Here is a 20,572-nt window from a genome sequence, read left to right on the forward strand (position 1 = left end):
CGTTTTTATTTTAAAATTGCTATGTTTTTGCATATTCAATAGAAAAAGTAGAATGTAGTAATTGAAAACCTAATCACAAAACAATTCACTGGACTATGCAACATTATATAAAAAATAAAATTAAACAAGATATGAAATCTTAAGAGATTGGTGGATCGATGCACATGAAACTAGTAACCTCTGTTAAGCACAATTCTCCAGGTAGTTGGAGAAATTAGTTAAATGTGAAGAGAATTTTAATTTTTCACTATTTTGTACATTTCTAAACTCTGTCTTCCACAGCCCTTCTCCCCTAGAGAGCACGATTCAGAATTACCTTTGAAATGTTATAGTCTTAATTATCCTATTCATGGAATGACGAAGCTATTACATGATGTGCTCTATCTTAAAAGTAACAGATATTTTCCCAAGTAACCTATTGCGGATTGTGATGCCAAGAGACATTTCATGGGACCACATGGTCGTTGCTCATCATGATGCCATCCTCAGTGGTTGGGGGATTCACAGTGAATTCTCGTATCCTGTAACTATGCATCATGGATCCGTCATCTGAAAATAAATCAAAATCTTTATTAAACTCAGTTTTCACACTTGTACCACCCATTTAAGATTCTTTCATTGTTACCTCCTGTGTATAGAATGTTTCATTTTAATTTCTCTTAGAACAGTTCACTCATCTATTCTCTAGTTTCAATATTCTGAGCAGTGGAAGTTTGCTGTTTTTTGTTAACTTCAGTTAGATCTCTTTTCTGGGCCAAGAATTAAAGCCTTTTATCTTCAGTCTCTCCTTTTGTTGGCACTGCTTTATCATCTGTGTCATCTGTGCAGATCTGTCTTTAGACTGATCTTTACCAAAGTACACTACCGGAATTTGAGGGTTTTTGTTTTGTTTTGTTTTTAAACATCCTTTGTATTATGACAGAGCTAGTGTTTATGCATTGTGGGAAATTAGAAACTATAGATGGCAAAATTTTAAAAAATAATTGCCACCACCCAGAGTTTAGCACTGTAGTTTAAGACAATTTTGAATGTGGTCCTAGGGACATAATTTCTGGACACATTTTTCGTGAAGAGGTCTCAGGTTGGCTTCTTACACCCACACATCTTCAGCTCATTGTCATTGCCCCTATTTTTAATTTCTCATCGCTCAGTGGGCTAAATTTTTCTTCATTGTCTTCATATAAACTTATTTGAGAAATATTCATTAAGAGGAATAAGCAGCATTAGTAAAAATGAAACCTATGATACCAGTTACTTTTATAGTTCAAGTATTCGGGAAGCCATATTGTAGCATAGCATGTACTGAAAATCACTGTCCTTTGAACAGTAATCCCATACCTGTATTTGGTACCTGGCCTTCCCGTATGTGCTTGTGTATTCATTATATCTCCTTTCTTTCTTCAAAAATGCTCAAGTCATTCTCATCTTAAAACTAATGGGTTGAACCTTCCATGCAGTCTAGTAGCTACTGTGAACTCTAATCTCTGTTACAAAGGTTAACTCTTTGAGTCTCACTTCTACTGAAACTGTTTTTTTCCCAAGATTACTGAAAATTTAAGAGAAAATAATGACCCAGGCATGCATTCAGGACTAGAAAATACTTCCATGTACAGAAAACCAAACACCACATGTTCTCACTCATACCTGAGAATTGAACATTGAGAACACATGGACACAGAGAGGGGAACAACATACACCAGGGTGTGTTGAGGCGTGGGCAGTGAGGGGAGGGAACTTAGAGGACTTAGGTGCAGCAAACCGTCATGGCACACATATACCTGTATAACAAACCTGCACATTCTGCACATAGATCCCGCTTTTGTTTTTGTTTTTGTTTTTTAAGAAAAAATAAAGGGGCGAAAAAAAAGGATTTCAAAACTTTAAAAAAAAAAAGAAAGAAAGAAAGAAAGAAAATACTTCCTTGTAACTATATCATTTGGTACTTTGGAGTCCATGTCCTACTTGAAACTTTAGGATCTGGCCCTCACATTTATATAGTGCTTTATAGTTTACAAAACTTCTGCTTGTCCATGTGTGTCTTGTAAAGTCATATGAGGCATTATATGCCCATTGTTCAGACAGAGAAATTAACATTCATTGACGTAAATGGTTAAGCCAATTACATAAATATTTATGGCAAAGCTGGGGCTAATCATATGTGTTACAGATAGGACTTTTTTTAGAATTGTTTAGGTATTCTGTTCATCATTAGTCTTTGGGTTTGTGTTTGTGGTAACCATAGACAACCAAGTTCATATAATTTGGCTTCTTTTTTTATGTGATTTTTAATATGTGTTAAGGATCTATAACAATGAATTTGCCTCCTAAAGAGGTACATAATGTTTTCATTCCTCAAAAAAGATAATTCTCAGTTTATAAATCTATGTATACTCAGTGCCAGTTGAATTTTGTGATTGTTCTTTTCAATAGAAAAGAAATTGTGACTTAAAGGTGATTTTCTAATTTAATTTAATAAGTGAAATTAGTTTAGAAGTTATTTTTATTTTTCTGAGCCTGATTCTCACTCAGTTGTGATAAACAGCACCTCCGTAAAATAAACTCAGTGATAAACCAAGAACCTGAAATCAGCCTAACATGAATACCTGTTCTTCTTGTGCTAAGTTTCATAATACTTTATCCTAATACACCATTTTTTTAAGAGATGGAACTTTTATTTTATTTTTGCCTTCACCTCACCTAATTCGTAATTTTATTAAAACCTACAATTTTTAATTTCATGTTTTAATAAATTTTTAGTTTGGTTTGTAAATCAGAATTACATTCTCTGATCTTATACTTTCTTTTACTTTTAAAATTACAGTGATGAACTGACTGTTTAAGAATCATTCTCATGATTCATTCGTCTGTTTTGCCTCTTTTTTAAAGCTTCAGCACTGAAGGTCTTTTGACAAACCAATATTTATAACAGTTTGACAGCAGGATGAGGAACAGCGTTTGTCTTTGTAACAGCTTGAAGAAAGACCCTTTCCAGGACCCAGTCATGCAGTTACAATCTTGACCTCTTTCTTATGCTGGGAACATGCATACAGCAGCACCTCCCATGTGTTTTCTTGTCCCATTGACTGTCCATTCACTTCCCATCTGTTTTGCAGTCTTAAAGGAACAGAAGGGGCCCTCTTATAAATCTGTCTTTGCAGGTGATAAATGATGCCTATCTCTTTAAGGGCTGCCTGGGTGGTTTTCCTTTTCTTAGAACATTTCTGCTTTCCTCCTAAGTAAATTCAGGGAAAAATATAATTTTAGAAATAAGAGAAAAAGAAAAACAAGATGAATTTTTTAAAGCATTTTTAATTGACTAAGAATATTTTACTGATCTTTTTTAGTCTTCCCAATTAATAATGCCTAAATCATATTTTTTTAAATGTATTATAGACATTTAAATTTTTATCAGGGAGCAAAATGAATGTATTCATTTTGAAATAATGGAACTTTTTTTTTGAGAAAAAGCAATGTATCATTAATGAGTTAACATATAAAATAACTTTTTAAGTTTTTTATCATAATTTAAGTGTGGAGCATCTTATGTATTGGATACAAAAGTAAAATATTTCAGAGTAAATCATTGTAATCTTATGGTAAAGTCTATTCATTTTTTACATTTAAAAAGATGATCATAAATCCGATAAACATTTATGCTTTTACTTCTGTTGCTGAAAATAAGTATTATAGGAATAGATATTGATATCATTGGGTTTGCTAAGAATTCAGCAGAAATAAAAATAATTTTCTTTTTCTGCCATGCAGAAATTATTTATGCAAGGTTTTCTGTAACAAATATTGTCCCTCTGTGGCCCTGCAGAATGTTCTTAAATTACTGATTTAAAAACTATTACCAGTATAAAATGACCACTTTTAGAATATTGTGTTGTATTATTTGAATCGGCTGGCTAATAATATATCTTCTACAGACTAGCTTGTTCGTTTATTAATTATCCAAAAGGAATTTGAGGCAACTTACATATATCCTATGCAAAAGATAAAACTACTTAAGTGAAAACTTTGAGTTGAAGGAAAAGGAAAATCCAGGCAAGTGAAATAAAGTAAAATATAAGATAGAATTGGTGCCCCTCAAAATGCATGCTCAAGGGTTTTACATACAGGCAGACCTCATCTCGTTGCATGTCACTTTATTGCACTTCACAGTTACTGCATTTTTAACAATGGAAGTTTTGTGGCAACCCTGTATTGAACAAGCCTGTTGGCACTATTTTCCCAACAGCATGTGCTTACCTCATGTTGCTGTCACATTCTGATAATTCTTGCAATCTTTCGAGTTTTCCATTATTATTCTATCTGTCATGGCGATCTATCATCAGTGATCTTTGATGTTCGTATTGTAGCTGCTTTGGGTGCCACTAACTAACTGTGCCCATATTAGTCAGTGAACTTAATCAGTACATACGTGTATTCTGGCTGTTCCACCAACTAGACATTCCCTGTCTCTCTCCTCCTCTTCAGGGCCTCCCTATTCCCTAGGACACAACAGTATTGAAATTTGGCCAGCTAGTAACCCTGCAATGGCCTCTACATGTTCAACTGAAAGAAAGAGTGCCATACCTCACTTTAAATCAAAAGCTAGAAATGATTAAGCCTACTAAAGGAGGCTTGTGGAAAGCCAAAATGGGCCATTAGCCAAACTGTGAATGCAAACGAAAAGTTATTGAAGGAAATTAAAAGTGTTATTCCAGTGAACACACAAATGATAGAGCAGAACAGCCTTTTTGCAGAAAGTTTTACTGGTCTGGATAGAAGATCAAACCAGCCGTAACATTCCCTTAAGCTAAAACCTAATCCAGAACAAGTCCCTAACTGTTCAATTCTCTGAAAGCTGGGAGAGGTGGGAAGCTGCAGAATAAAATTTGAAGGTAGCAAAGGTTGATTCGTAAGGTTTAAGAGGAAAAAAGCCATTTCTGCAACATAAAAGTACAAGGTGCTGATGTAGCAGCTGCAGCAAGTTATCAAGAAGATCTAACTAAAATAATTGATGAAGGTGGTTATGCTAAACAACAGATTCTTGATGCAGATGAAATAGCCGTCTGTTGGAAGAAGATGCCATCTAGTAGTTTAATAGCTAGAGAGAAGTCAATGCCAGGCTTCAAGGCTTCAAAGGAGAGACTGTGCCTCCCATTGGGTGCTAATGCAGCAGGTGACTTTAAGTTGAAGCCATCCCAAAGAATTTACCATTCTGAAAATCCTAGAGCCCTTAAGGATTATGCTGTCTACCCTGTTTGTTTTCTAAAAGCGAAACAAAAAGCCTGGATGACAGCACATCTGTTTACAGCATGGTTTACTGAATATTATAACTCTTGAGACCTGCTCAGAAAAGTTTTCTTTCAAAATATTACTACTCATTGACAATGCATCTAGTCAGGCAAGAGTTCTAAGGGAGATGTACAAGGAGATTAATGTTGTTTTTGTGCCTGCTAGCACAACATCCATTCTGCAGCCCATGGATCAAGGAACACTTTCAACCTTGAAGTCTTATTATTTTAAAAATACATTTCTTAAGGCCCTAGCTGCCATAGATAGTGATACCTCTGATGGATTTAGGAAAAAAAAAAAAAAAAGGAAAAGCTTCTGGAAAGGACTCACCATTTTAGATGCTGTTAAGACCATTCAGGATTCATGGGTGGAGGTCAAAATGTCACCATTAACAGTTTGGAAGAAGTTGATTCCAACCCTCGTGGATGACTTTGAAGAGTTTGAGACTTAAGAGGAGGAAGTAACTGCAGATATGGTAGAGACAGCAATAGAACTAGAATTAGTTCTCTTGTAATATGATAAAACTTGAACAGATGAAAAGTTGCTTTTTATGGACAAGCAAAGAAAGTGTTTTCTTTCTTTCTTTTTTTTTTTTTGGCAGTCTCAGTTTGAAGAAAGTGTTTTTTGAGATAGAATCTGTTCCTGGTGAAGATGCTGTGAACATTGTTGAAATGGCAGTAAAGGATTTAGAATATTACATAAACTTACTAGATAAAGCAGCTGCAGGGTTTGAGAAGATTGTCTCCCAATTTTTAAAGAAGAAAAATTTGGGTAAAATTTACCCAAAATTACCTATTGTGGGTAAAATGCTATCAGACAGCGTCACATGCTACTGTGAAATCTTTCATGAAAGGAAGAATCAATCAGTGCAGCAAACTACAATTGTTACCTTATTTTAAGAAACTGCCATAGCCACCCTAACCTGCAACAACCACCACCCTGATCAGTCATCAGGGCCAGACCCTCCACCAGCAAAAAGATTATGACTCACTGAAGGCTCAGATGATCCTTAGCGTTTGTTAGCAATAAAGTATTTTTAAATAAGGTACGTACATTGTCTTTTTAGACATAATGCTATTACACACTTAATATATTACAGTATGCTGTAAACGTAACTTAAATGCACTGGAAAACCAAAACACCTTATGCGACTCCTTTTATTGTGATATACGCTTTATTGTGGTAGTCTAGAACCAAACTTGCGTGTCTCCGAAGTATGCCGGTACTCTGCTAGAGGGAAGATGTAGCCCTCAGTTTCCTGGTGGCTGGCAGATACAAAATGGAAAGCAGAGGTCATCACATCATTCGTGGTGGCCATCAGACAGCAACACTGCAGTTGCTTAGGAGAAGCATAGGTCTTCTTGGTACACACAACTGGGAGAAATTTCCCTTAAAGTGGACCCTGAGTTAGATGATATGGCTACGTATAATCAGCAATATCCTGGGTCCCTTTATTGTAATGTTTCTCACGCAGGCTAACATACACAGTTCTAGGGAAAAAATGATGCTGTCCAAACATATAGCCATTTGGTTAGTATCCAGAGAAATAGATGAACTTACATCCTCCATACGGTTTCCCATAAATATTTGTTTTTGCAGCTGATCCTTTCATAAGTATCAGGTAGCCAGAAGTTCAAGATTTTACACTCATTGACATTGACAAGCACCTGGAATGGTACTACTTTTTTTTTTGAGACATCTCACTCTGTCACCCAGGCTGGAGTGCAGTGGTGTGATCTTGGCTCACTGTAACCTACACCTCCTGGATTCAGGTGATTTTCCTGCCTCAGCCTCCCAAGTAGCTGGGATTACAGGCGCCCACCACCACGCCCAGCTAATTTTTGTATTTTTAGTAGAGATGGGGTTTCACCATGTTGGCCAGGCTGCTCTCGAACTCCTGAGCTCATGTGATCTGCCCGCCTCGGCCTTCCAGAGTGCTGGGATTACAGGCGTGAGCCACTGTGCCCAGCCAAGTACTACTATTTTTATTAGTTAAGTTGGAGCCATAATCATTATAACTAAGCTGAAATTAGGATTGCCATCCACTTAAGAAAGTTGAGTGGTCTAACAAGGATAAAAGCCTAAGTATAAGGCTAATTCATGTTCATACTGAAACCTTTTGGGGAATAGGCCTAAAATACATAGAAAGTCTTTGAAGAGGTTTTAATTGTACTAGCCAAAGGGAGCCTGGTAGAAATACTTGTGTTATAAGAGTTAAAAAAAAGCTGAATTAATCTGACCAGGCGCGGTGGCTCATGCCTGTAATCCCAGCACTTTGGGAGGCCAAGGCGGGTGGATCACGAGGTCAAGAGTTCAAGACCAGCCTGGCCAATATGGTGAAACCCCGTCACTACTAAAAATACAAAAAAATTAGCCAGGCATGGTGACACATGCTTGTAGTCCCAGCTACTCGGGAGGCTGAGGCAGAAGGATTGTTTGTACCCGGAAGCAGAGGTTGCAGTGAGCCGAGATCACGCCACTGCACTCCAGCCTGGGCAGCAGAGCGAGACTCCATCTCAAAAAAAAAAAAAAAGAGCTGAATTCATCAACAAATTGCTATGGAGCTTTTCATATATTCAGCATGCTGTAATTTACCTCACAGACTTTCTTAAGGCTACTTTCTTTCTAAATTATACTTTATGGGGGTCACAAAATAGCAAATCTTTAATAATCACCTTTAATGATTAAGTATTGTTTCAGTCAGACCACTCAACTATGAATGCATAAATATTAATGGACATCTATTACATAGCAAGCAGTGCTATGCTGGGCCGAGTGATTTTAAATAACAGACGTTTTGGTAAGTAGAGAATTTATACAAGCAGTCCTTGCTGTTCTCTACATTAATGCTTAGAAAAAATACGTTATAAAAATGATCTTTCCAAAATGAGTTATGAAGCCCCATGAGAATGATATGGCAATTTGTGGTTACGTATTTTACTAGAGGGTTAATATCAAATAAATAAAAAGATACTAAGGAATAAACAAAAAAAATTTTAAAGATGCAGTTATATAATGAATTAGAACAATCCATTTTTTTTTTTTTTTTTTTTTTTTTTGAGGCGGAGTTCACTGCAAGCTCCGCCTCCCGGGTTCACGCCATTCTCCTGCCTCAAGACTCCCGAGTAGCTGGGACTACAGGCGCCCGCCACCTCACCCGGCTAGATTTTTGTGTTTTTTGGTAGAGACGGGGTTTCACCGGGTTGGCCAGGATGGTCTTGATCTCCTGACCTCGTGATCCGCCCGTCTCGGCCTCCCAAAGTGCTGGGATTACAGGCTTGAGCCACGAACAATCCATTTTAATCATAAGTTTTAAATTAGTGTGGACTTTGAATTCTCCTGGACAAATTCCTTCATTTTATAGATAAAGCTAGGCCTGTGGCTTACCCAGTTATGAGGTTAATGGCAAATACCACGTTATCGTATATTTTAAATGATATACATTACAACATGTTCTCTGCTTTATAAAAATCTCATAACTGCCCCATAGATTATTAAAGGTGTTAGACTAGGGATTCTTAAAAATTTTTTTCATCAAATGTTTCTTTCATTATTAATTCCATGAAGTCCATGTTACAGAAGATTTTGTCTACAACAGTGCAATTACATTCTTCGCATTAGAAATACAACCACCAGCTAAGAGTTCCTAATCAGTATAAGGAGGTAGTTGTTAGGAGAGGGGATGTGCTTCTAGTCCAAATGAAGATTTCCATTTTGAGTTTTTGAAGTAATGGAACTAACCCAGCCTTTACAGGCCCCAGAAATCTGGGAACCTCAGCTTTCAAAGTACTGTACCAGTCCTTAACAGGTTTCCTGGACATGTGAATTGATGCCTCCTTCTGTAACATGCAGGAGTATTCTGTTTGTCTTCATTGAGTGTTTAAAAATAATCATGCTTATTTTAAGGAAAAATTCTACAGAACGAACATTCTAAAGTGCTAGATTTAGTCATATACCTTTGTCTATCTCTTTGGTTCAACATTTCATCAACTGTAAAAGACGCACATTTTTTCTTGTGCTAAATCTAAGAATTTATAGTTTTGAGAATCTTGAGTGTAGTCTCTTGTTCACCTTTTTTTCCTTTTCTTGTTTCCCCCACACCCTAGATTCACTTAAATACTGAACTTCTAAAGGGCAAGTTAATAGTGTAGTTGTTTAATAAAAAGCAAACCGTTTCGTGAACAATATATATTACATAATAAAAAGTGTTCCTTTACTTTTCAGTACTATAGTGAATAGCTTTTTACAGTAGAATCTCACTTAGAGGGTGTCTTAAAGCTTAACACAAAGCGCTTATGCAGCGTGTTATAAAACAGTTCTATTAAGGTACATTGGGATCTTTGGGTGTGTGGTTTGCTTAAAGTACACTGCATTAGTAAGTTGGCAGCTTGCTTTCTTTAAAAACATCAAAAGTTTTAAAAGGTTTATTTCAGAGCATGTGTTAGTGTTTTGTGTGTGGTTCTTTGTTCCTGTTCTAAACTGTTATTAACCACTGAAGTGAACCTTCTCCCGGGTTTGGCCTTTTGGTATTCACAGTGTATTCAAATCCTAATTACAGATTAGTCTATATTTGAGACTTTAGAGCAAGTATCAGAAGACCCAAAAAGAAAATGAGAGTAGCAGTATCATTTCATGTTGAGATAAAGAGACCCAAAACATGAATGGGCGTCAAGTCATCTGAAGAGAAGAAAAAAGAGAAGGAACTTCATTCACTGAGACGGTTTATGAGTTGGGGATTATGGGAATATTCATGACTCAATCAAGAAGCACAGTGAATTGATGTTTGAAATAGCTCATCTTTTAAGTAAACATTGGATAAATGCAAAGTAGACTCAGTATTCACTACACGTAGAAATAGCTATTTCGGTATAACAGAAATAGCAGTTTGTTAATCCCTTCCTGAGTTGGTTTAATTTACCAAGTAAATCACAAATTTTATTCTTTATTTGTGAATATTTAATTCAAATATTTAATGGAAATATGAGTTTGCTTTATAATTACTCATGCTGATCCATACACCTATTTCTGAGAGAAAGCAATTTCTAATGGTGAAATAGTTACAATAATATTTTTGAAATTTGAACGCACTGTGATATTGAAGCATTAATTTGAAGGATCGGAAAGTAGGAAGTTTTTGTTGCCAACATTCAACTTCATTGTTTATGGATAACTTGGCTTTCTGTGCAGCCAGATGGCATAGTTAGTATACAGACATTTTTGGAAACTTACGTCAAAATTTAAAATGAATGAATTTATGAGAAATAATTCTGCTTATTATTTGTAATATAGCTTTCTTGGAAAGCAAGAAATCAGAATGTAGTTTCTAAAGCTTCAAGTGAGTATGTATACATAGTCAGCATCTTTCAGCCTTGATTATAAGATGCAACCATTCAGGTGAAGGGATTTTTTTCCCACTTGTGTTGTTGGGCCTGGGTATCCTGTTCTACGTTGCTGGTCTGGTTCAGGTGGGAGCCACCAGCTTTTCTTGACCTTCATTATCTATGTGTGTCTTGCCTCCCATTCCCAGGCTTGCTGTAGCTCTTCTGATCCTGTCTTCCTCCCGCTCGATCACTAGTGTATATTCATGAAACCAGCTAAGTTTACTTTTCCCTTTGAAAACCACAGCCCTTATTTTCTGTGCCATATTTTGGGCAACTTCATTTATCATTGATTGAGCATATGCAGTGATCGGGCCTTGTTCTGGACACGGAAGGCGCTGAGCAGTTGTGGTCCCATCTTGTATTGTTCTCCAAGGGCTTCTCCAAATGTGTGTAGATTTAGTCTCCTCAAGAGGGCACAATTTTCATCAGAATATGATAGCATATTATGTACTGTTTGGTCATCCTTAGACATAGACTACTTAGGAGGTGTCAGTAACTATTTTGTTCCCTGATTTTTACTGAAATGCCTTTTTTTTTTTTTGGAGACGGAGTCTCGCTGTGTCACTAGGCTGGAGTGCAGTGGTGCGATCTCGGCTCACGGCAGCCTCCGCCTCCGGGGTTCAAGTGATTCTCCCTGAAATGTGTCTTATTTTAAGTCAAAGGTAATACTTTAAAAAAGACCAAATAGACTTAAAATAACAGCATTTGCTTTGTCGCTATGAGCTTTGCTTTGTTATTATGAGTTAACATATGGTAGCAGACTGGGTGTAGTAGCTCACGCCCTGTAATTCCAGCAGTTTGTGAAGCCGAGTGGGGAGGATTGCTTGAGGCCCAGACTTCAAGACCAGCCTGGGCAACATAGTGAGACCCCCATCTTGACAAGAAAAAAATTAGAAAATTAGCCAGGTGTGGTGCTGCATGCCTATGATCCCAACTACTTGGGAGACTGAGACGGGAGAATCACTTGAGCCTAGGAGGTCAAGGCTGTAGTGAGCTGTGTTTGCATCACTCCCGGGTGACAGTGCAAGACGCTGTGTCAAACAAACATGGTAGCAGATGTAGTGTGTGTTTCTTAATCAGAGAAGTGTAGACAAGGCTAACTCTCCAGGCTTTAATGTTCTCATATTTAGTAATGATACCTGCAAGGTTGTGTGAGAACCAATGAAATGCCAGATTGGGAAATACATAGTAGATACATCACAGCCTTAGAATGAGAGAGTAAGTCGGGAATGCTTCTCAAAGGTAGGATATCATGTGTGTCCTCATATCCAAGTGCATTGTGAAAGTGAAAGAACAAAGAAAAAGGTGTTTTCCAGTTAATGTTTAAAGGATACATTGATCATAATTGCTCTTTTAACACTCACCTCCAGTCTCCTCCTACCCCCCAGCCCCCCCACCCCCGTTCACACCTCCTGCCCCCGGTACTGCCTGGTAACTTAGTTAAGTGTCCTTTGTCATTCCTGAGGTTTCAAGGCATGGTAGTACTGTGTCCTGATATTCTAATCGTAAATATTTAAGGGAAATTTGGCATTTTTTCATTTTGTGGTTTTCATATTAAAGTACATTAAATAGTCTTTTTGCTTTCATTTAGGAAAAAAAACTGCTTACCTGTTAATTTTAGAAAAATCTGATTTTCATTTAGACCTTACAGAGTGAGACACCCGCATCAGAGTGGCTCTGGGTATCTTTCAATCCAATTGGATCTTGCTCTGAATAGCCTCTTGTAGGGAGTGAGGCTGCTGTGCCGCCTCCCTGCAGTAGTCCCTCCAGCTTAGGATGGGGGTCACCAGTGGGGCAAAAGGATGGGTAGACCTGGCCATGCACTGCCCTGTTGTTCTCAAATCATGTATCAAATGGAGTTGGACTTCTTCTCTTCATACAGTATAGCATTCCCAAGTAGAAATGTTTCTCAGTGAAATGTGGAGAGAGGCACCTGTTTGAGATTCCCATGGGTTGTGTGATTTAAGTTAGATGATTTTTTTTTTTAAAAGACCGCATTCATTTCCAGAATTCTAGGTAACAATTTAGGAAATGTCTTTCTCCTAACCCCCCGACTTTTTAAAACTCCTTCAACTGATGAACTGATGTGAAACTTTCTGACATTCACTGAAAAAAAAAAATAGGTTAAGCTGTTTCTAAGCAACTAAATGAATTAATTTTAAAACTAAGAATGTGGCCTTATTTTGGGAAAGCAAGAAAGTTTACTGGTTTGTCTGCTGTTTAACAAATGGAAGTGAGCCCACCAGAAAATTGAGACTCAACTTCTGAGAGATGGGTTAGGATGTTTTTTAAGTTTTTCTAGTTTAATTTTATATATAAGGAGTTAATGCTGCCTTCATAATAGCTATTATCATATCTTCTCAATACATAGTTTGAGTGAAACAACTGGACTTTCCCTTCCCCTCCCCCCACAGGTTTTATATCAGCCTGAATCGAATACCTAGAATGAGAAGTGCTGCAGCCAGGCGTAGTGGCACTCACCTGTAGTCTCAGCTACTCAGGAGGCTGAGGCAGCAGGATCCATTGAGGCCAGGAGTCTGAGTCTAGCCTGGGCAACATAGCAAGACCTACAAGTTTTAAATTACTGGAAAAATAATATGGAAAGAATAAATTACTGGTAAAAGAATATGAAAATGTTATGTTCTTTATATCCAACCGTGGTAGGCTTTTCTGAGTTCCTGCAATGCTAATAAGAATTCATAAAAAGGACAATTCTTCATTTTCTTGGGTACTCATCACTAATGCTGCCTCGCTGGTAAAAAGGAATACTTATATCTTCAATTGCAGATTGTTTACTTTTAAATATAAAAGATATAAATGTCAAATATTAAATGCATTTTACATGGTTTTCCTACATAAAGTAAAATGCTTGCCAGTTTCGCCTCCAGGTCACTCATTTTGAACCAACCAACCCACCTTAATTGATAATTTCTACTAATATGTTAAATTACATTAAAAGGACAAAAATATTTATCATGCTTACTATAACCTATGTTTTAAAACAGAAGCCAGGCACAGTGGCTCACACCTGTAATCCCAGAACTTTGGGAGGCCGAGGCAGGAGGATCACTTGAGCCCAGGAGTTCAGGACCAGCCTGAGCAACAAAGTGAGACCCTGTCTCTACAAAAAAATTAAAAATAAAAACCTAGCCAGGCGTGGTGGCACCTGCCTGTAGTCTTAGCTACAAGCGAGGCCAAGGCAGGAGAATCACTTGAGCCCAGGAGGTTGAGGCTGCAGTAAGCCCTGTTAACGCCACTGCACTCCAACCTGGGCGACAGAGTAGGACCCCCATCTCAAAATATAAAATAAAATAGGAGGCGCATGACTAAGTTAACAATGAAGTAGTATAGATCATGACTTTTCCACTTTTAATAGGGGATTGGCATGTACTGTGAACAGTTGACATTTGTGGAGGAAATCTACATTTCAAAGAGAGATAAACTTTTCTTATTTATAGCTGGCAAAGTACTTTTTTGTATGTGTTTTTACAGAATCATTGCACTTCTCGTATTTATTGCAAGCATCTCCCATAGCTTCCCTTGTCTTTTAATTTAGGACATATAAATAAAAGCATACTTTTCAATATGGCCATATTGATGGATCTTTTCCTTTGTAACTCTTGTTACTTTATACTTAAGAAGTCATATCCCAGTCTAAGGCCACCTCTGCTTGCTTTTAGTTTTTTAAAATGGTGTCATTGTTGTATATTTTCCTGTGACCCAGACATTTCTAACTGTGGGTTCTTGATTGGGCTTCAGAGAATCTGAGAATTCCTTAAAATTCTCTACATAATTGTACATGTAGCTAATACATGCTATTTTCCATGTTAAGAGTTCACAGTTTTTATTAGATCCTCAAAGGGGTCAGTCAGTCTCTCCTCCCACTTCCAAAATATGTCTGAGACCTACTGCTATAATCCATCTGGACTTTATTTGGATAAAAGGTGGTATGGTGAGACTCATTTTTTCTTTTTTCCCCAAATAGTTAAGTACACCAACCATTTAGTAAATAATTACCTCCTGATTTGTGATACCTTTGAAAAATAAATGTTTTTCTTTATTTTTATCCCCACAGAGAAAGTTAGAGAAATTCAAGAAAAACTTGATGCTTTCATTGAAGCTCTTCATCAGGAGAAATAAATTATATTAAGTGAGTAAAAATTCTATAACTGTATTGGTGCTGACTAAATACAAAATTATACTTTTCTTAATAGTTTATCATTCTGCTTCATTTACATCCTGGTTGTTACTTATGCTGTAATTTCAGTGACATCAATCTCTGAAATTAGCTTCCGAAATTCATCTGTGTAATGTTCCTTTGAATAACTTGATTGCCTTCGGGCTGAACTAAAAATATCCTCTAGAACTCATTTTGAGTAGAACAAAGGTGAACAGAGAGCTAAGATATTGTATAATATGCAGGTGACTCATTTTCTAGGTGTAAAGAATTGAGCTGTAGTTGACATTACTTTATTCCTCATTGCTTGTAGTCTGTCAATAATCATATATATGTTAAATATTTAACTTACAAAGTTTTCTGTTTGACTTAATTAAAATTTTAATAATTGTTCTTAATCTTTATCTCTTTTGTTTAAAAACATTTAGATAAGTGTTTTTCCTACTTAATTTATATAGCCTTAGAATTCAGTACTCCTCTTAATGAATTTACTTTCTTGTCTGATTCTGTTTTCTGGCATTAGAGGCATATTCCTAATAAAATACATATTTGAGGACTTTTCCTTAGTAGCATAATCAATTAATTGCTGCTGAAAAATTGTAAACAGTAAGTCACTTGCGTGAGGTGAGCCCTTGCTCTGCCACCCAGGCTGGAGTACAGTGGTGCAATCGCAGTTCACTCAGCCTCAGCCTCCTGGGCTCAAGCAGTCCTCCCACATCAGCCTCTCAAGACACTGGGGCCACAGGCTCATGCCACCATGCCCAGCTAATTTCTGTAATTTTTTGTAGAGATGGGGTTTCACCCTGCTGTCCAGGCTGGCATTTGCGTTTATAAAAGGAGTTGAGAAAAGAAAAATGCTGTAGTTAAGTCATTATCACTTCATATATTTTGTCACTTTTGTCTGTGAGCCTTACCCTACAGACAGCGTGCAGCAGGCTCAGAACTGGAAGGAGTAGAAATGTGCAAGCTTCCCTCCCTAGCTGCTACACTCGGTTCAGGTCAGTTCAGAAAAGGCTCTTAAACCAAACAGCCTACTTTACTGTCAGGAAAATGTATGTGAGAAAGCAGGGTGGAAAGGGAAGCACAACTCACGTGGTACATCGTGGTACATCATTGGGAACAGTACGCCAGCAGTGAAGGAGAGAAACAAGGCATAGAAAACTTGAAAGTAAAGCTTTGTTACATTATTTCATTTGTTTCTTTAGTAAGTTAAGACAGGCCAGTGCGGTGGCTCACTCCTGTAATCCCAGCACTTAGGGAGACCAAGGTGGGTGGATCACATGAGGTCAGGAGTTGGAGACCAGCCTGACCAACATGGTGAAACCCCATCTCTACTAAAAATACAAAAATTGCCGGGGCGTGCTGGCACATGCCTGTAATTCCAGCTACTCGGGAGCCTGAGCTAGGAGAACCACTTGAACCTGGAAGCAGTGGTTGCAGTAAGCAGAAATCGCGCCACTGCACTCCAGCCTGGGCGACAGAGCGAGACTGTGTCTCAAAAAAAAAGTTAAGACAGATATGTGGAAATATACAAAAATACATAATCATCTTTAACACAAGGTAAACATAATTTTTGTGTTTTATAAGTGTCCATTTTCATAAATCCTTTCTACATCTTCTGTGTATGCATATTTTATTTTAAAACCATTAAGTGTTATAGTATCACCCTAGTCATGATAGTTACCATGAATACTTGCTATTAGAAGTAAACATCTTCAGTACCTTGATCTCCAGCACCAGAGCTTACATGATAGTTTTGTTTACCGATCTGTATGTGCTTTGCAGGGAAAAACTGATGAAAGCCCCGGAAGCCCCATTAAAAATATAAGCTGTATTTCTGTTTTTTTAACAAAATGAGGAAACTGAAAGCCAGCCAGTGTTTTACAGAATGGTGTCTCTCCACTCAGCTGATCAGTGTGACATCCAGAATTGCTGTTGCTGCTCCCTGTCTGGTCTCTAAGACCCTTTCCAACCCTTGTGACTTAAGACTCTGAACTTTTACAAAGTATCTTGTGAACTGGACAGATGATCTGTTTTGTACTCTGCAGATGCATTTAAAAGAGTAAATCTGGCAGAATGGTAACCTTGCTTCATTCTGACCGTTTTATAAAAGTTACCAAGGACCCTAAGGAATACGTTCTCCAGTGTAGTTTTAACACATAGGATTCCTAGTTAATTGTTACTGTAATATTTGCTGAAGACGTTTATATGCTATACAGCCATACACAGATTCTTCTCCAATTAATTTCAGTATATGCTTTTCACTTTTTCTACAAGAAATGAATTCCAGTATATTTTTATTTATGTTTGATTAAAAAATTATGTCAATACTGTTACGGTAGGTGATAGACTATATAAGTTTAGAAAAACTAGCAAATGTAAGCAGGTAGGCGTCAACGTTGTTATGATCATGCAGTCATAAACTTTGTTTAGAAATTTTGCATTTGTCTTCCCTGACCTCAGTTTGCTCAATGGGTTTATTTTTACAGATTCATCCTCATCATCAGCTCTGCATACGTCTGAAGAACAGAAACATCAACGTCTTTTGTCCAGCCTCTTTTTCTTCTGCTGTTCCACCTTTCTAAACATACAATAAAGTCATGGGATAAAAATAATTGATGTGTGTTACGGGCGCTTTCACCGTCAGCTGCCTTTCGAATGGAAGAACAGTGGTAATGGATTAACATCCTACTTTGCTGTACTAAAGTGACAAATGGGAATAATAGACTTGGTATGGCCATTAGGTTCAGTCCTTGAAGATAAGAAACTTGCTGTCTGTTGGTTGTCTTATTTGTGGTGGCACTAGTTTACCGCGTTAACTGAGGTTACTCAGTGTCGATTTCTTCTCCAGAAATACAATGCTAGGTGTTTTGAAATAAAACTTATATAGCAATTTTTTTAAAGTTATCAATTGTATATAAAATCACAATAGCCTGCTAAATCATTGTGTGTGTCTGTAGTATTCTATTCCCAGAAACTATTTGACCATGACAATTCAGTTTATATTCACCATATGAAAGAAAAGTAACAGAAGAACCCCTAAAACAGGTTAATTTGGATTGCAGCAATTCAGTGTACATTCAGTGAAAGAAATTTCAACCCTTCATAGCCAGCGAAGAAATTTGCCTTGGAAGCTAAGTCAGTACCAGCTTTTACCAGCGAAGAAATTTGCCTTGGAGGCTAAGTCAGTACCAGCTTTTACCTATTTGATTCAGTTGCTGTTTTCTCACTCTCTGTATCCATTTGAAATTGATTTATTTTAGATGTTGTATACTTACGTTAGGCTTTCTGTTAATAGTGGCTTTTTTCCTGTTGACAGAGCCACTGGATTATGACACAGGATGAGGAAGATTAAGGATAATCAATTGACTAATTTCATTTAGAATATTATCAAACATTTTAACTAGACATCAGAAAAAGGCTTTCTTTCGTAAGACTATTTTAAATAGAAATTATTTCAATAATTAAAGTAATGTTGACCATCCCTCTCTTAACTGAATAAAGAAAAATTTAGTTTAATTTATTGCAATTTAATTACAGTACTACCTTCACAACATTTTCATGTGTTTTAAATAAATATTTTTTAATTGGCTAAAGGACATTCAAGCAAAGAAATGTTTTTTTACTTAAAATGTCTATCTCATTTGCTGCCTTTTCACTAAGGCTTCACTTTGTTAATAAAAATGTCCGTTGTGTGATGTTTTTTCTTTTACAGTTCACTAAATCTTATTTTCTTGGAATTGCTTTTTGGTAACAGCTCCATTGCTACTCCTCATTTTATTGTTTTCCATCATGCATGCTTCGTTGTGATCCCTCAAGATGTAACACTTGGTACACACGGTTGAGGATATGGAAAAACATTTCCGAAAGTGGGAATTCAGTGTATGTTTGTTTTATACTGTTTGATAAGGAAAGTAGGTCCAGTTTTAAGCAGCACAGATGTGCTGGTAGATGCATAGTCAGGAACTTTTTTTCTTTCTTTTAGGTCTAGGGACAGGAGTGAATAGAAGGGGAGGAGAACTCTGTTATGTTGAATACACAGATTAGGAGATCACCTTACTGGGTACACCCCTCTAACCAGTGCTTACAGGTTAATGCATGTTAATGAATACTTTTGCAATTGTAAAGCATAACAATTACAACTACACATCTATTTCTAAATAATAAAACAGGACCATATTTATTTACTTCTGTCAACTATAGAGAGAAAGAAATACCCTCAGCTGTATTTCCACAGATTTCTCCCAAGGAAAAGGCTAATATTAGTCACTACTGTTATCACATCCCTTTGTGTAAGTTTTAAAAAGAGGTGGAGGGAGAGCTTCGTTTCTTTGAGGAGATCAGTATTGTAACGTATGTGAATAGATGGTAACAATTAATATTACTGAAAGTCCCACGTGAGAGTCCTGGCGTCCTCTCCATGCCGCACAGTAATTTGGCTTCTTTCATGGGTTTTTTTCTTCTTTTTAGCTAATCTCATCCTAAGCATGCTTTATTTTTCCTTGAAAGCTAGGTATTTATCAAGTGCAGACGTTGTTGAAAGTAAAATTCAGTCTCCAGAGTAAACCCTGCGTTTTGTGTCGGTAGTTCGAGAGTTAGAAATGATTCAAATTTCAGCAAAAAGATACTAAATAGACAGAAGTTGAATTCGAACTAGCCACAGAATCATTTGTTTTTATGTCAGAATTTGCAAAGAGTGGAGTGGACAAAGCTCTGTATGGAAGATTGAACAACCATAAATAGATGATATCCAAACTTAATTTGGCTAGGACTTCAGTTTTAAAAATCGGCGTACCTAGGCAGTGCACAGTAGGAAACAAGTGGTCCTTGCAGCTTCCCCGTTTGACCCACTGTGCTCTAGTTGCATGTGGAACAATCAGCCTTTCTAGTAGGTTACTGTATTGCCCTCTCATTATATTCCCATTTTCCACAGTTTTTTTCCAGCAGACTTCTTTCTGCAAATTATTCAGCCTCCAAATGCAAATGAACGGTATAAAAATAAGTAGGGAACATGGCAGAGTGGTGCTTCCCAGCCTCACCATGTTGGAATTTGACGTGGTATAAGAGAGTATAGATTTAAAAGATAAAATCTTTAGTTAATAATTTTGTGTTTATTTATTCTAGATGTATGTATCTGAGGAAAGAAATATGGTATTTTTGCTTTCCAATAAAGGGGATCAAAGTAATGGTTTTCATCTCAGTTCTCTAAGGTGGTGTATGTTGTAGCTCTAGCAGTATGGAAATGTGCTTTAAAATACGCTTACCTTTTGAATGATCATGGCTATATGTTGTTTAAATATTTAAAACTTACCTTGTTTTCACTTGTGCACTGTGAATGAACTTTGTATTATTTTTTTAAAACCTTCACATTACATGTAGATATTATTGCAACTTATATTTTGCCTGTGCTTGATCAAAGGTCATTTGTGTAGATGAGTAATTAAAAAATATTTAAATCATATTATATTTCTATTATTGGAGAGCATCTTTTAAATTTTTTTCTGTTTTAATGAGGGAAAGAGAAACCTGTGTACCTAGGGTCATTATTTGACCCCACAGTATAACCAGATTCATGGTCTAACAAGCTCTTAATGTGGCTTTTCTCTGAATGCTTGAATTTCACATGCCTTGCATTTCACAGTTGTACTCCGTGGTCAACCGGTCCTTTTTTCACATCGTGGTACTTGTCAAAACATTTGTTATTTTCCTTGGTAAGATATATAAGAAAGGT

At 36.9% G+C, this 20,572-nt stretch overlaps 1 protein-coding gene across 5 annotated transcripts in view; it reads left to right on the plus strand.

Annotated features, from left to right (window-relative positions):
• Positions 1 to 20,311, plus strand: part of OPA1 (OPA1 mitochondrial dynamin like GTPase) — a 99,123-nt gene extending 78,812 nt beyond the window's left edge. For 4 of the 5 annotated variants that reach the window (XM_008009552.3, XM_073023755.1, XM_073023756.1 and 1 more), the window contains 2 exons: positions 14,740 to 14,814; positions 17,331 to 20,311. In XM_008009552.3, coding sequence (XP_008007743.2) covers positions 14,740 to 14,804 — 65 coding nt within the window. In that variant the 3' untranslated portion in view covers positions 14,805 to 14,814; positions 17,331 to 20,311. Of the gene's footprint in view, positions 1 to 13,078; positions 13,250 to 14,739; positions 14,815 to 17,330 lie in introns of those variants that run through there. The other variant, XM_038003073.2, reaches the window with a different exon arrangement.
• The last annotated feature ends 261 nt before the right edge of the window (positions 20,312 to 20,572 follow it).

The sequence above is a fragment of the Chlorocebus sabaeus genome, chromosome 15 (genome assembly GCF_047675955.1).
Source record: "Chlorocebus sabaeus isolate Y175 chromosome 15, mChlSab1.0.hap1, whole genome shotgun sequence".
NCBI classification, from domain to species: Eukaryota; Metazoa; Chordata; class Mammalia; order Primates; family Cercopithecidae; genus Chlorocebus; species Chlorocebus sabaeus.